Source organism: Octodon degus, unplaced genomic scaffold (genome assembly GCF_000260255.1).
Source record: "Octodon degus isolate 3935 unplaced genomic scaffold, OctDeg1.0 scaffold00024, whole genome shotgun sequence".
Lineage (NCBI taxonomy): Eukaryota > Metazoa > Chordata > Mammalia > Rodentia > Octodontidae > Octodon > Octodon degus.
The window spans coordinates 16,436,612-16,451,184 of record NW_004524600.1 but is presented as its reverse complement, the minus strand read 5'-3'; the positions used below and the strand labels follow the sequence as shown (position 1 = coordinate 16,451,184).

Below are 14,573 nucleotides of genomic sequence, written 5' to 3'. Positions count from 1 at the left end.
AGATAAAAAACCAAGTCTGTAAAAACTCAGACATTTCCGGAAAAAGAATCACAATAAATGTGGGTACTTATGATTTCTGTCTTATCTCTACATCCACAATGACTAATAGATGGAAGTTCTTAAATTATGCTTATTAAATAAATACAGTGTTTGAACTTGGACTATTCATTGAGTTATACTGTACCACTCCTCAGGAAAGAGCACTAATCAGTAAAATAAATAAAACTTTTAGAGAAAGCACTGTCTGTTCTTTGTGAAAACCAATGGACATTAGCCAGCATCTGAACTTGAGTCATGACTCAGGCAAATACTTGCATCTATAACCAAAGAGTGAATTATGGAAATTATTTATTCTTAAAGGCCATAAAACTGAGTATGATTACAATTTTGTTGTATGAAAAAAAGATGCTATAACATGACAAATAATTACTGCTAAGTAAGCCATATTTCTAGAAAGTTGTGAAAGGATTGACCATGTTTAAATGAGTCTGCTGCAAATCTCTTCATCCCGACATATTCCCCAAATACACTTCAAAAAGTCTAGGAAAACAGAAATTTCCATTTATGAAATTCCAAAAACATACTTTTTAATAATGTGTTTTTTTAAATTTATTTATTTATTTATTTATTTATGTGTGTGTGTGTGGCCAGCTCAGCCCACCAGGGGGCGGGGCGGGCTGGCTGGCATGTGGTGCTGGGGGATTGAACCGTGGTCCCTGTGCTTTAGTTAACCTTGTTCTAAGTAGGTGCTTTAGACCACTGAGCCATCTCACCAGCCCAATAATGTGTTTTTTTAAAGTGAAATATCTGATATGTGAAACAAGTGACAGGGTATTTAAATATTAAATGCTTTCCATTCTATCTTTATTTTTCTTTTTTTCTGGGGTGAGGGGAGACTAGGAATTGAAATCAGTACCTCACACTTGCCACATGCACTGTGTCAATGAGTGTATCTCTGGCCCTAGCTTTCTTTTCTATTGTAACTTATTTGGCAATGTACCACTGGAAAATCTATTTATTTCCTACCACAAGTTGACCATGGAATAGCTCATACGTAATAGACATGACTACACATGATCTAGTTAAGAGGAATGCTAGGAATGAGATCTTTTTTTCCCATTGGTTACTGTACTGATCATTGGTTTGTTGGAAATCCAGATAACTACAAACACCAAGTCACAACATGTTCTGGAAACAAAATATGAAAATGTTAACAAAACACATTTTTTCCTACTTACTGGAGTTTTGCTTAACTAATAAGCATAGATATAATCTCTTAAGACAGGTATTTCCTGTCAGTTAATAAGTGACTTGGAGTCTTCAAGTCCCAAAGCTGATGATTAAGTGACAGGAAATTCCCTCTCCCATCACTGTCCCTGATTCATGGTCCAAGACATCTGAATACACCCGCTGGGGGTGTTCAGCATCATCTTGGAATGTCAGAAAGACTTCTATAAAAGTTAGAGATCTAAATATTGACTCTGTAATTTTGGGCTACTCTTTTGATTATATCATTTTGAAAACTTACTTAAATGACTAAGGTATATGAGCATGCATTTGATTCATTCCAGAAATTTTAAGGTTTGGGGAAGGAGCCTCAAAAACTGTTTAAGAAAATAAGAGAACTGCATGCTTTCACTTATATCCATGAGTCTAAAAAAGTCAAAATCACAGAGGCAGAGTGAGTGTGGAAGGCACAGTGAGCAGAAAGATGACAGTCAAAATGTAGGGAATTATAGTTACACAGCAGAACTACGTGAACAGGCTAAGAAAAACACATTTTAATCCTGAAAACAGCTAGGAGAGTAGATTTTAAGTGGTAAATATACAGAGAAACAGACATGTTAATTAACTTCAATTAGCCATTCCACAATGTTGTAGTCAGGGCTTATAAGGGGAAACATCATACAGGAGACATAATTTATAGGAATATTTTAGAATATTCACCTGAAGAGTCAAATATAAGAGTGCAGGAAATCTTTCCATACACTAGAGACCCAAAGAATTCAGCTGAGGGATTGGATCCCATGGCAATGTCCTGCATGAGTCCAGCGGAAGCCCTAGGCCCATGACAGTGCCCCAGACAAGTCAACCTGGAGACCTAGTGCTCACAACAGCATCCCATGCAAGTCTGCATCAAGGATTTGTGCTGGGAAGGGCCAAAGGTCAATCAGTGGTGGAAGCTTGAAAGTCTGTACCAGTAGGACGAAGGATATTCCTAGTAGGCTGAGGAATCTGCACTGGAGCCAGGAAGAGACACTCAAAGGAAGGACCACAGCCTCCCTCAGCAGCAGTGAGGTCTTGAGTCCTTCGGATGATAAGAACAACTGAGTTCACGTCAGGAAAACCAACTCAAAATGCTTCTCCAGGAGAACCAGTTTCTTCCTTTCCAGTTCTCTTTTTATGCAGCTGCCAGCAACAATCCTCAGGTGGGCCTCCCACACCCAGAACCACACTGATGTAGGTCAGCTGGGTGTTGCAAGCAGCCCACCACTTGTCAATCCACCACACATGACATACACATTTCCAACACCATGTTTTATACCAGAAATATATGCAAGTTTTGTCAATTGAAAAATTAAAATTAAAAAAAATTGTAAAGAAAATATGAGGATTCCCAGATAAAAACTTGATAAGGAGACAAGAGACATGGGATTTAGTCCACTGGCCACCTTAACCAATTATATTTTTCTAAGCTTCACTTTCCTGTCCTGTACAAAGCAAAGCATGCGGCCTGAAATTGAGATTTGCAAACTGAAAAGTCTACCAGGGTCAGACAGCGGTCTAAAGATAAAGAAGGACACCTGGTGAGAGGATGTGGGGAGAGCTGAGGTGAACCAGAAAGCCACTACTCAATGCTGTTATGTTGGCCAGGTAGAAATACCAGCCAAGTAATATTAGTACATTGTTTGCCAGAAGAAGAAGAAAATGTTAATTCTTAGGTGAAATCCAATTTTGTAATGCTTGAGATAATCCACTGTTTTCAATAAGCATTATGTGGAACAAATGCAAATAGCTGGGAACAAAAGATACTAGGACTGTCACCAAAATCCAAGGGGTCAACAGTGGGTGAGTGGATGGCTTCCTCTGGCCTCAGAGATCTGGCTGGTATTCTCCAGCTTGCCCGAAGTGTGAGCTTCAGTGCAGTGGGCTGTTGTAATTATTTGAATGAGTTTCAGGGGTTGGCCAATTGTCACTTCAAGGGCTCTACAGTACATATTTTATGATGGTGGGTCGGGCTGTGTCTGTCACAGTCAGTCACTTGGCTACTGCAGCACAGGCATGGACACAGATAATACCTAAACTAATGGGCATGGCTATGCTCCTCTAAGTCACTAACAAAAGCAAGTGGCTATCACAGGCCCTCCCTGATTGCCAATCTCTGCTCTAGAGGATTTCTAAAATGTACAGAAATCTTTTTAATATCATATCCCTCATTTAGGTTAAAGTATTCAAAAATCACTTCAGGAAAGAAACCTATGTTTGCTTAAAACAACTACTATGTTAACACCCTATCAAGATAGTGTTTTCCCACAGAATACCCTGCTGGTCAGAGGAGTTGGATCCTGACCTTCACACTCTTTTCTTGATAACAGCTAGCTTACTGGTCTAATGCTGCAACACAGCTGATAGTTTTGTCTATGTTTTTGAAGGACAATCCAGTTTATACTGGTTAAGAGAGTGTAACTCTTGAAAACAAACTTGCTGCATTCAAACTCAGCCTTGGTCACTTACAACTGAGTGACGGGGGTAAGTTATTTTATCTTCTTCTGCCCAGATTTCTCATCTGCAAAACAGAAGGCACTTGATGGGATCAGTGATGCAGGAAATGAGTTAATATGGAACAGAATCAAGGATACAGAAACAACCCCAAGCACATTCAATTATTTGATCTTTGATAAAAGAGCCAAAAATGTGCCGTACAGGTAAAGAGCCTCTTTGATAAGTGGTGCCCAGGCAGAAGACTGAATGTAAACCCAGATCTTTCAGCATGTATGAAATTAAAATCAGAATGGATCAAACAACTAAACAATAAAACAAACACAGTTGACTTCCTGGAAGACAAAACAGGTAAAATTCTTGAAGCCATAGGCATAGACCAGGACTTCCTGAATAGAGCCCTGGTAGTAAAGGCACCAGTAGGGGGAATCAACAAATACGATCATCTCCACTTTAAAAGCTTATGTCCACCCAAAGAAATAATCAACAGGAATGAGGAGATAGTTCCGTGGTCTAAGTGCCTGCCTGACAAACACAAGGACCTGAGTTCAATTCCCAGTACCACATGCCATGCTGAGCCTCATGCTGAGCCAGCTACCAAAACTGGGTGTGGTGGCACACACCTGCAATCCCAGCTCTGGGGAGGCTGAGATAGGAAGACCAGGACGAGTCAGAGCTGCATAGGGAGACCCTGTAGCAAATTTTAGAAAAATTAAAAAAAAAGAAGAATTAATTTAAACAATCAACAATGTGAAGAGAAAAGCTACAGAAAGCAAAAAATTTTGCCAGCTGATCCTCAGACAGAGAACATCTAGAATAAAGAACTAAAACGTAGAGGCCCTCACAAATAAATTCCCAACAAAAATGGATCAACTGAAATCAATAGCTGTTTTACAGAAGTACAAATTATCAATAAATGTGTGAAGACATGTTGAGTGGTTTTGCCCATTGCAAAAATGCAAATGAAACAACACTGAGATTCTACCTAACCTCAGAAAGAAAGGTAGTCATGATGAAATCAAATAATAACAAATGCTGGGGAGGCTGGAGGGAAAAGGCAACCCTCCTACACTGTGGCTCAGCATATAAACCAGTACAACCACTTGGAAAATCAGAATGGAGATGCCTCAAGAAACTGAAACCTGAAATGCCATTTGACTCAAATATGCCCCTTCTCGTGTGTCTTCCCCAAAAGGGCAAAGATGTCACACTGGAGTGACAGATGTGCTCTACGTCTATAGCAGCATAATCCCTAATCCCTAAATCTTAGAGGTAGACTGCGCGTCTGTCAACAGGTGAGTAAGTATACAAAATGTGTTATTTATACACAATGGAGTACTACTCTGCTATAAAGAAGGATGAATTTGTGTCACTTGCAGAGAAATGGATGCATCTCGAGGCCATAACCTAAAATGAACTGGAGCCGATACGCAAGCTTCAATATCATCCTATGGCTTTTGTATGAGAAACCCAAAGTTCAAGCTAAGAGTGAAGTAAAGTTCAATCAGAAGTAGGGAGGTAGACCTTTCTAGAAAGAAAAGGGATCAAAAGCCCGAGGGAGAGATGAGGAAGGGGTAGGAGTGGGGACACAAAAAAGAAGTAGAATGTGTTATTTTCATATGCCAACGTCACACAAGGAAGGTAACATTGTGTATTGCAAACCAGTAGTAAAAAGGGAGGTGGTGGTATCGAAAGATGGATAGAGTGACGAGGTGGGAAGGAAAAAAGGATGAATAAAGAAGAAGCATTATGGACGTGTACTAGCTCCCCACGGGGAGTGTAAGCATAAACTCCAAACACATGCACAAACTGCTTGGCATGGCCTCTAGTACAAAGCACTCAATTCAAATATAATTTACCTATTACCCATTAATATACGTAGCTCCTAATTTTTTTCACTTGGCATGTTGTGACTTTTTAATGATGGGCAAGAATCAGATGGAGGAGACCCCAAGCAAGCCTCAGGATGAAGCAGGTGCACCAACCAGCTCATGGCCCCGCTCTCCACTGTCCCACACCAAACACACACGCTCCACCTTCTCCACAGCTTGCTGTCTGACAGATTTTTGGGTTTCCCAAGGGTCCTCTGTGTTAGTCCCACAGTGAGGACCTTATGGAACACCACTGGCTCTCACAAGGCATCACCATCTTCTCCTGGAAGAAAGCAGTTCATGTGGAGTAGCATCTTTCTAACAACTGACCAAAAGAAAGTCTCTCTACTGATACCATTGAAAAGTCCTTTCACCATCTGCAGAAGCGGGTAACCTCCACAGAGCAGACGACTGGAGTCTCACAGGCCAGAAGGGCAGGGGTTTTGCAATGGATCCTACTTTGGGCAAAGAATGCAGCGCTCACTCTTGATCAAGTTCTCTCCAAGGTCCCATAAAAACGTATAATGCATGCAATGATTCTTCCCTCCTTTATGCAGCGTGCCTCTGTGACTAAAAAGCATGGATTAGCAACACTTTGGCTTAGTCACATAGCATTTAACATTGATAGTGTAACTGCTGCTTTTCACGTTTAAATCAATCCTATAATAAAAAGTGATTTCCAAAATTAACTTGAATACAGAATATTTTTGTTTTGGTTTAGGTATTTGGTACAGGGTATCACTATGCAGCTTGGACTCATAGTGATCCTCCCGTTTTGGCCTCCCCAGTGCTGGGATTACACTGTGCCTGGTTTCTGGCTCGGCATGCCCAGGGTGGAGCTGGCACAGCGCTTGGTACTGGGAATCAAACCTGGGTCCTTGTGCTTGCCTAGCCAGGTGCTTAGACTGCTGAGGTATCTCTGTGGCCCCAGATATAATATTTGTGAAAGTCTATATACAAAGACTTATTATATTATATATTATACAAAGGAAGTCTACTTTATTATATACAAAGGAAGTCTACTTTAAGATAATTTTTCCTAAATATTTTATATTTAGCTACTTCCAGTACCACATTTGAGGTCTCTTAAAGAATGAACAAAGAGAGAATACTACTCGAAACAAACTAAAAATGCTCATTTGCTAGCAAAACAGAGCAAAGTTCAAAGAAAACATTGGTAATTCCTGACTTTGAAGATTTTCCATAAATGGACAGTTGGTATTTAGTACTAGCTAAATAAACACTTCTTAGGTGATGGCTGTTTATTTAAGTAACAATTAAAATTTCACTCTAGGATGATAAGTATCAGATTATTACTATACCACTTTTTTTTTTTTTTTAGGTATTTTAGGGAAGGGTCTACAAGGGTGTTCAGGGTCTCACTACTAGATCAGACTTATAGTGATTGCCTGTTTACAGCCTCCCAAGAACTGGGATTACAGGTGGGAGTCACCATGCCCAGTCTGAATTGCTTTCCCAGTGCGCCCTGGGGGCAAGGCCCACACTGCAGGCCTGGGAATTGAACTCCTGGCCCCTGGGCCTGCTTGCAGGGGCTTTAATCCGCTGAGCTATTTGCACCACTTTTTTTGATGAAAAGCAGTAAACCATTATTTTGTATCAAACCTAGCAATAACATTTACACTTGATACTTTTAGCTGATTTGTTGATGACAAATTATATAACATTTTTGACTAACAAAAATTTAAGAATGATAAGCCAAAAGGCTATCTCTAAATAACCGTACCTTGTAATCAAATGTATGCTGTGAATGGCTGAGCACATATTTTAAAAGCTAGAACAGGTCTTTAAAGACAAATGTGTGTGTGTGTGTGTGTGTGTGTGTGTGTGTGTGTATTAATAAAATTAAAAGAGCATTAATCATTGTGCCACAGACTCACCACAGCTCAGGTTGCTTTCAGCCCTCAGAGCCAGCGTCGGGATATTCCAAAAGTCATTTTGCCAGTCAACCACATTCCCCTGCACATTACAGCTGAGGTTGGAGAGGAGTTTCGAATTCATGGTAAAATTCCAAAGTCTAAAGTTGTAAATGTCCCCTTTCAGAGAGGCTATTTCATTTTTATTGGAGCCCAACAACAATTTCCCATTCCCAGGAATAACTTTACTAATGGTAGAATCACATGGAACCGTTTCATAGCTTCTTTTGAAACTTACACCAACAGAGCCTAAAGAATTATTCCAAACAATGCAGAGCTGCTCAAAGTTCTCTGTGAAAATGTCTTCCATGTCTTTCACAGGGAGCGCACTGTCTAGCGAGCATTTTGAGCCAGAAAGAGATAGGAAGTAGCCATCATCAGCCTTTCCAAAACTGAGCAACTGGGAGAACGATGCATCTGAGTAGGAGAAAGCTGTCCAGCCATGGTCTTCGTTACCAGCTTTAGCTGCTTCAAAGCAGAGTGTGAAAGCGCTGAGCTCTGGAATGGAGACACTTTTTGCAACAGATACCTGGTAAGCATCCGGGGTCTGGGGTAGAATGACCTTTTGATTCCTTAAGGACACAGCAACTAGGACAAAGTGGAACACTGTAAGTTAGGCTCAGTAACTCCAGCTCTTGGCCTAGGGAGACGCAGAACGTCTGACACTGCACTTGGTGTCACTAACCTTTCACGTTCCTCCTGCCGTCTCACTCTGTCTTTACCCGTCCTCTATCACCGACCCCTCCCAGTGGTCTTATGCCTCTAATAACAATGCATAAATCCACCCATTTTGGCTCTGTGTCATTGCCTCTCACCCCTGGACTTTGACTCACAGCCAGCCAAGCTGGGAAATATTTTTAATCTTAAAATTGACAACTGAAAAATTTAAAAACTGCAATGCCATAGATGAGGCAAGAGCTGGCTTCGGGGGATGAAAATCTCCCTAAAATGCTGTTTAGAACTGGCTTCAGCTGGGAATGGGCCGGCGGTAGACTGCTTGCCTAGCGTGCGCAAGGCGCTGAGTTCAACTGTCAATACTACAAATAATAGCACTTTCACATTGATGGCAGCTTGAATATATCATAATATGTGAGAACGATGCATCAAGGTTGCTGTAAGCTGCATCATCATTTTAATGCGAATACTGTAGTAAAAATCTACGAAAGAATTTGTGAGACTCACGAATTTCTACTTTTTAAATATAAAGCCGTTTACAGGTCTACTCAAACAGGCTGTTTATGAAATAGAAGCCGTGTTTTACATGTATTAAGATAAAAAGGCTGCAAGAAAATAGCAATAGAAATATTAACATTTTATTAATGATTATGGCTGAGTGGTGAATGTAGATAAATTCTAAGTTGCTTCTTTATTTCCAAAGTTCCTACACTTTAAAAAATTTTAAGACACGCCTTTGAAATGCTGTATGAAAGTATATGTGTTTTACTTCACCACACATGTACTTAATACCAACCACAAACAGTAAAGCTCCTTAACTACGCTACACAATTTATAACAATGTAACGATCAAGATTCTATTTTTATTGTCTTTTAAGGTGTATGTTCAAGAAGCACAGAAGAAAAGATTCCTAACTGAATCTCAGACTTGATTGGTTTTGAGATATCAAGACTCATCTTAATGATATGATCTGAAAGAATTTGGAAAACATGTTTATTAATGTTTTATCTCCTTCAGCTTGGCTTTCCTCAACCTAAGCTGTTGATGAGCTTTAACTCTTTTTAAATTTATGTGCTAACCTTCTGTTGTTGTTATCTAGGATATTCTTCAAAAGGGCAACATCATATATATATATCCAAAGTAAAATTATCTCTAAGTAAGGATGTCTTAAATTTTCTGTGGAGAGATAGCAGAATTACTAATTTTAATTATTAGCAGCAAACTGTCTAGTTTTCCAAACATCTTTTAAATGTTTTATGTAAAAAGATTCAGTTCTACTATAACCAGACTTTTAGTCTGGGAATTATGCTTCGCTGATGAGAATGTTCAGAACATCTTAATAGATTCCTTCCCTTACATCCCAATCCTGAGCATTCACATTCCCATGAAAGAGCATGACTCCGTCTTCTGGCCGGAGTGTTTACTGTAGCGCATGTTAAATGAAAGCAGAAGGCTGGCACTGCTTTGGTTTACATACCTCTGATGTAGCTGGCATTGAAGCCTTTCTTCTGGATGCTAAAATCGCTTGAGAAGGACACATGCATCTCATTCGCACTCGAGTTAAACGACAGGCCTTTGGCAGTCGCGCCACAGTATTTGGGCTGGCCCTCTCCAATATCCAGAGACAAGGAGTCGTAAATGCAATTGGGAGCTTCTTCAATGTCAAAGTCATTAAATGTGATCTGAATGATGTAGCCGGTGGGAGCACGAAGGGTCCACAGGCAGGCCTGGCTGTTGGGGTAGTCGTTAGGGTAGCACGGAGAAGTAAAGGTCCCAGAGGGGCTGGACAGGACAACCCTGCAGTTGGCACATCCCGACACTGCTGGCCAGACAAAAGAGACAGAGAAAGGCAGGATCAAAGATGTACAATAAACCAAGAATACCACACACCAAGGACAGTCAAACAGTAAACATCTAAAAATACCAAAATACCAGCATGGACACTAAAAGGAAAATGAAACCAGCTTGAAGAGAAAAAGAAAGACCAGGGGGGCTGGGGAGATGGCTCAGTAGAATAAGCTCTTGCCTAGCAAGTGCAAGGACCTGAGTTCAATCCCTGGTTCCACAAAGAGAGAGAGAGAGAGAGAGAGAGAGAGAGAGAGAGAGAGAGAGAGAGAGAGACCAAAAAGTAAAAGAAAAATACAAAACTGTACATAGAAATGCCTCTTAAGCTTGGGGGAGAGGCTATAAACTCAGAATCCAGTGATAGTCATGGGCACATCCCCTCAAAATGCACTGGGGCAGTGATGCTGCATCCAATCCCAAGGAGCAGAAAAATAGCGAGGAGTGCTCATGAGTTTAGGAAAGTCTGCCAACCTGCATAAGGAATCCACAGAGAGTAATTAAATCAGAGTGGAGAAGGTTAAAAAATACCAGAAAGGTGGAGCTCTATATTATAAGCCATAAAGAAAGAGAGACTCTTAGGAAACAAATATTTTCACAAACAGCTACAAATTCACAAAAAAGCCATCTGCTGGCAAATTACATTTTTTCTCAAATTTAAATAAATACTACTTTGCATGCACTGAGTATTTATAACTTCCAAAGTACTTTGACTAATCCCATATATTTACTAAGGAGGGCAGTTACATTTACGCATTCTTTCATTCATTTACTGTTGACCAAGTCCTTGTTATATGCCAAGCTCTGTTCTGAACAGTGTACAGCAATGAATGGGAAAGACAGTCCCGTAAAGGGATTCTTACCTTTCAATCCTGGATCCAAAGATAACCAATAATATAATACAATGACAGATGGTGACAAAAGGTGAGAAGAGAAGGATAGACAGAAAGGGACAGGCGTGCATGGGGCACTGGGTAGTTCTCTGCTGAGGTGACCTTTGGGCAGAGGCCCAACTCAAGTGAGGGGTGCATCCAAAGCCCACCCAGGCACAGGAAGTGATCCACTGTACATGAGTGCCAGCCTCTCCACTGAGCTGAGTCCCCTGAGGCTGAGGGACATGTGTCCCCCACTTAGGGCTCCATTTACAGTGCACAGAGTAGGCTCACCATAAACATTAATTGAATGAACATGTGCCAAAGAATCTTATCACTGTTGTACTCACAAGAACATGTAAGATCTTTTCAATTACTCCTTTCCTATTCCTGGCCACTGGTTGGAACTAGCCAGCAAATGCAGTCTACTGACTAACACCTAGAGGTGAATCTGCTATTAACAATCGGTGATGGGTATGCAACCCTGTGGACTTACCTGGACCACACTGAGTGACAGGAACTGTTACAGGTTACAAGTAAGTATATACTATAGTTAACATACGTGCAATAAAACTTCCTTTATTTTTAAATATTTTTTCATAACATTAAAAAAAGAGGGCCAGTGGACCACAGCCCACAGGTTCAACAAATCTGATAAAGGCAGCAATCTTGTTTATTCAACATGCTAGATAAATTTACTGCCATAGAACTGACATCATCTTTCAAATGGTAAAGTATTTTTTTAATCATATACTGGGAATCATATTAAATGTGTTGTGTTCCTTTATTTTTTTATTAAATTGAGTCAAGTGACTCTGTAGTAACTCTTCTTGGAAATGGTACATTTAACTCATGCCATTTAGTATTTAAACATATTGATTTTCTCCTGTGATACAGTGAGATACGGTACCTGGCGGAGGCTGGTTCTTCATCGTTCCCCTGCTGCCATCTTGCATTACATTATTTGCCTTCCCCACTCTGCCTCCACCCGCCCTAACTTGCCTTCCCTCCATTCTCCCCTAGTTTCTGGAATCTTGTAGAGAACTGAAGACAGAAATGCGAAAATAACTTACGATCATCATGTGTTTGCCAAATGCCTTCTTTGATTCATCCCCGGAGTACCATGTTCCATGTCTTAATAGCACTATCCAGAGTACGTGTTTACTTCCAATTGTGAGATTATTTGCTTACATCCTCTCCTATCAGTCGCACATTCAGCAGAGGTATCTACCTGCTACATTCTCCACCTGATTTCCAAAACCCTGCAGTATCCCTGACACACGGGAGAGCACCAGCAAAGCTTGTTAAATTCATGAACAAGTAAGTAGCTTAAATGAATAGAAACAAGAGAAGGGCTATGTGCAAAATGAAAAAAAAAAAAAAAAAAAAAAAAAAAAAAAAGGTCAAATTCTAATCCTGAAAAGTAAAGGTTGCAAGAGCTCTGGAATGACTCTTGAGGCTTTGGGACTCTTTATTTTTTTATTTCAATTTTTCATGCACAGCCCGGGACTTAGATTTTTGAGCCTCTGCCAAGTTTAGCTCGCTGCTACTACAGATTGGACTCAGGAGACAAAACTAATACAAGTCAATAATTTTACACAGTAAGTTTATAAAGACGAGATTCCTTTCCTTATACCTAGTAATGTCACAACTTCCCTTATCCTGATATGATTTCTGCCAAATTCTTCCACAAAGGCTTAATGAAAGCAAAATTAAATTAGACTGGTAATGAGAAAATTAAATTAGACTGGTAACACGATGTAAGCATGAACAAACTTATCTCTCTGTGCCTCAGTTTCATCACCTCCATGCTAGGGTTGGCAGCACACCCACTTAATGAGGTTCCTGGGAGGATTTCATAAGCTAATGCAGAACACTCTGGAAGTTGAGCAAGGCACATGCCAAGCCTTTAATCAATTTTTGCTCTAACATAAAATCTTCACATCAGTCATCTGAGGGAGTAAAATAGGAGTCCACCTCAGTAGAGTCTCTTTTTCCTTTTCACATTTACTGGGACAGAAAAGAGACAGGTAAGCCATGTGGAATATTCAGTAAAAAAATTTAAAGCATTCTGCTATATGATTTTACCCACAGTAGTTAGATATTTAGAGATGGTGCTACTAAATAGCAATTATTTTAGTTGGATAAAAAACTGAACTAGTGTGGGAGGCACAATAACTCCAGGCCTCCAATCCTATAGCAGGTGGGTTTCCGGGTTCCTCCTCCCCTCCCTCTAATGAGCTAGGCTCCTAGTTCTTACCCCGCCTATTTCCCATAAGTCTCCTGCTATGCCCTGGAGGTGGGACTTCCTGTCATAGCCCGGTTGCCTGGTTACTCGCGCCTTTTACCCGCCGACGTCATTTCCCTATGCCTCCAATATATATACCCAGCACCTCCCCTAAATAAAGCAAAACTTGATCAAAATCCTGTCTTGTCTCCATTCTTTGCATCTCTTGTCCTTTGTCCCCTCTTCAATTCCCCGCTCCTCCCCCAGGTGACCTTCGTTGACTGACCCGCTGGTTCAGGACAAACTAGGAAGAATGCTATTGGGTTTGTTATATTTACGGATCGCTTCACAGTATGTAGAAGGCTTTTGCATGTATTATCTAATTTAACATCGTAATGAACACAGGAATTATTATATCTCAATTTTTAATGAAATGAGACTAAAATAGTCAGTGATGGGTATGCAACCATGAGTATATAACTATTGCCAAAAGTTACACATCTCATTGATAGCACAATAAGGATTCAAAGAAATCTTCTTAACATAAGCCTAGCATCTTTCAAGGGGAAAAGATGACCACAATTAAAAGAAAGATGCAAAGTTGGTGGTGAACCCAAGTACTACTGCAGACACCATTTTTAATGGGCAGTTTTTAAATATAGTTTCATTGACCTAAAATTAATATGCTTTAAGAAAGTAATTTGTAAATATTTTAATAAAGAGTAGTAGTAAGTCTGGAATTTAGTGCTTTGATCTTGCCCATTTTGAACAGTCACACGTCATGAGCCTTACGTACTTGTTACACTCTCAGAGACAAAGCTACTTAGAAAAACCACATGGAAGCAGCCAGTGAATGAGACTGTGGAAAACCAGGGTAAACACATCTTGCTAAAAAGCCGCCCAGCTCAGAGCATCTGGCTCACAATGTTCTCAAAGACGTATTCACACCTTTAATTTATAAAAGGAAACCTTTCAGGTAATCTAAACAACAGACCGAATGCAACCCCTGGCCCTTGCCTGTGCTTACAAATGTCCAGCAGTGACGTCCACGTATTTGCACCAAAGTCCATCTTTCACTGACACTCTTATCTGAGATGGAAAAACCTCCTAGTCCAGCCAAAATCTAACTGACTGGACATGCAGATATACATTTAATAACCAGTATTTTATTGGGATTTTTAATCAAAGAGATTTGGATTTTTGCTTTACCCTGATAGAAGTGCTTCTCTGTAAACGTGAACTACCATGGCCTTTAGAAGACCTAAATCAAATCAGGAATAAATGTCAGCTGTTTCTAACATGGATCTATGGATGGCACTGACCAGCCGTTTCTTTTCCATATTGTGTTGAATGGTGAGCTACATGAATATATTTACATTACATCATTTTCCTCACTTGAATGGGTTTATATTTGCAACTGATGAACTTGTT

The 14,573-nt window shown here is 40.2% G+C and overlaps 1 protein-coding gene across 6 annotated transcripts in view; it reads right to left on the bottom strand.

Moving 5' to 3' along the window:
• Adgrg6 (adhesion G protein-coupled receptor G6) overlaps nt 1-14,573 on the bottom strand; it is a 138,036-nt gene that overhangs the window by 61,056 nt on the left and 62,407 nt on the right. For 4 of the 6 annotated variants that reach the window (XM_023712219.1, XM_004628547.2, XM_023712222.1 and 1 more), the window contains exons 3-4: nt 9,679-10,020; nt 7,490-8,113 (exon numbers count right to left, since the gene is read on the bottom strand). In XM_023712219.1, the coding sequence (XP_023567987.1) occupies nt 7,490-8,113; nt 9,679-10,020 (966 nt within the window). Of the gene's footprint in view, nt 1-7,489; nt 8,114-9,678; nt 10,024-14,573 lie in introns of all 6 variants that reach the window. The other 2 variants (XM_023712220.1, XM_023712221.1) reach the window with 1 other exon arrangement.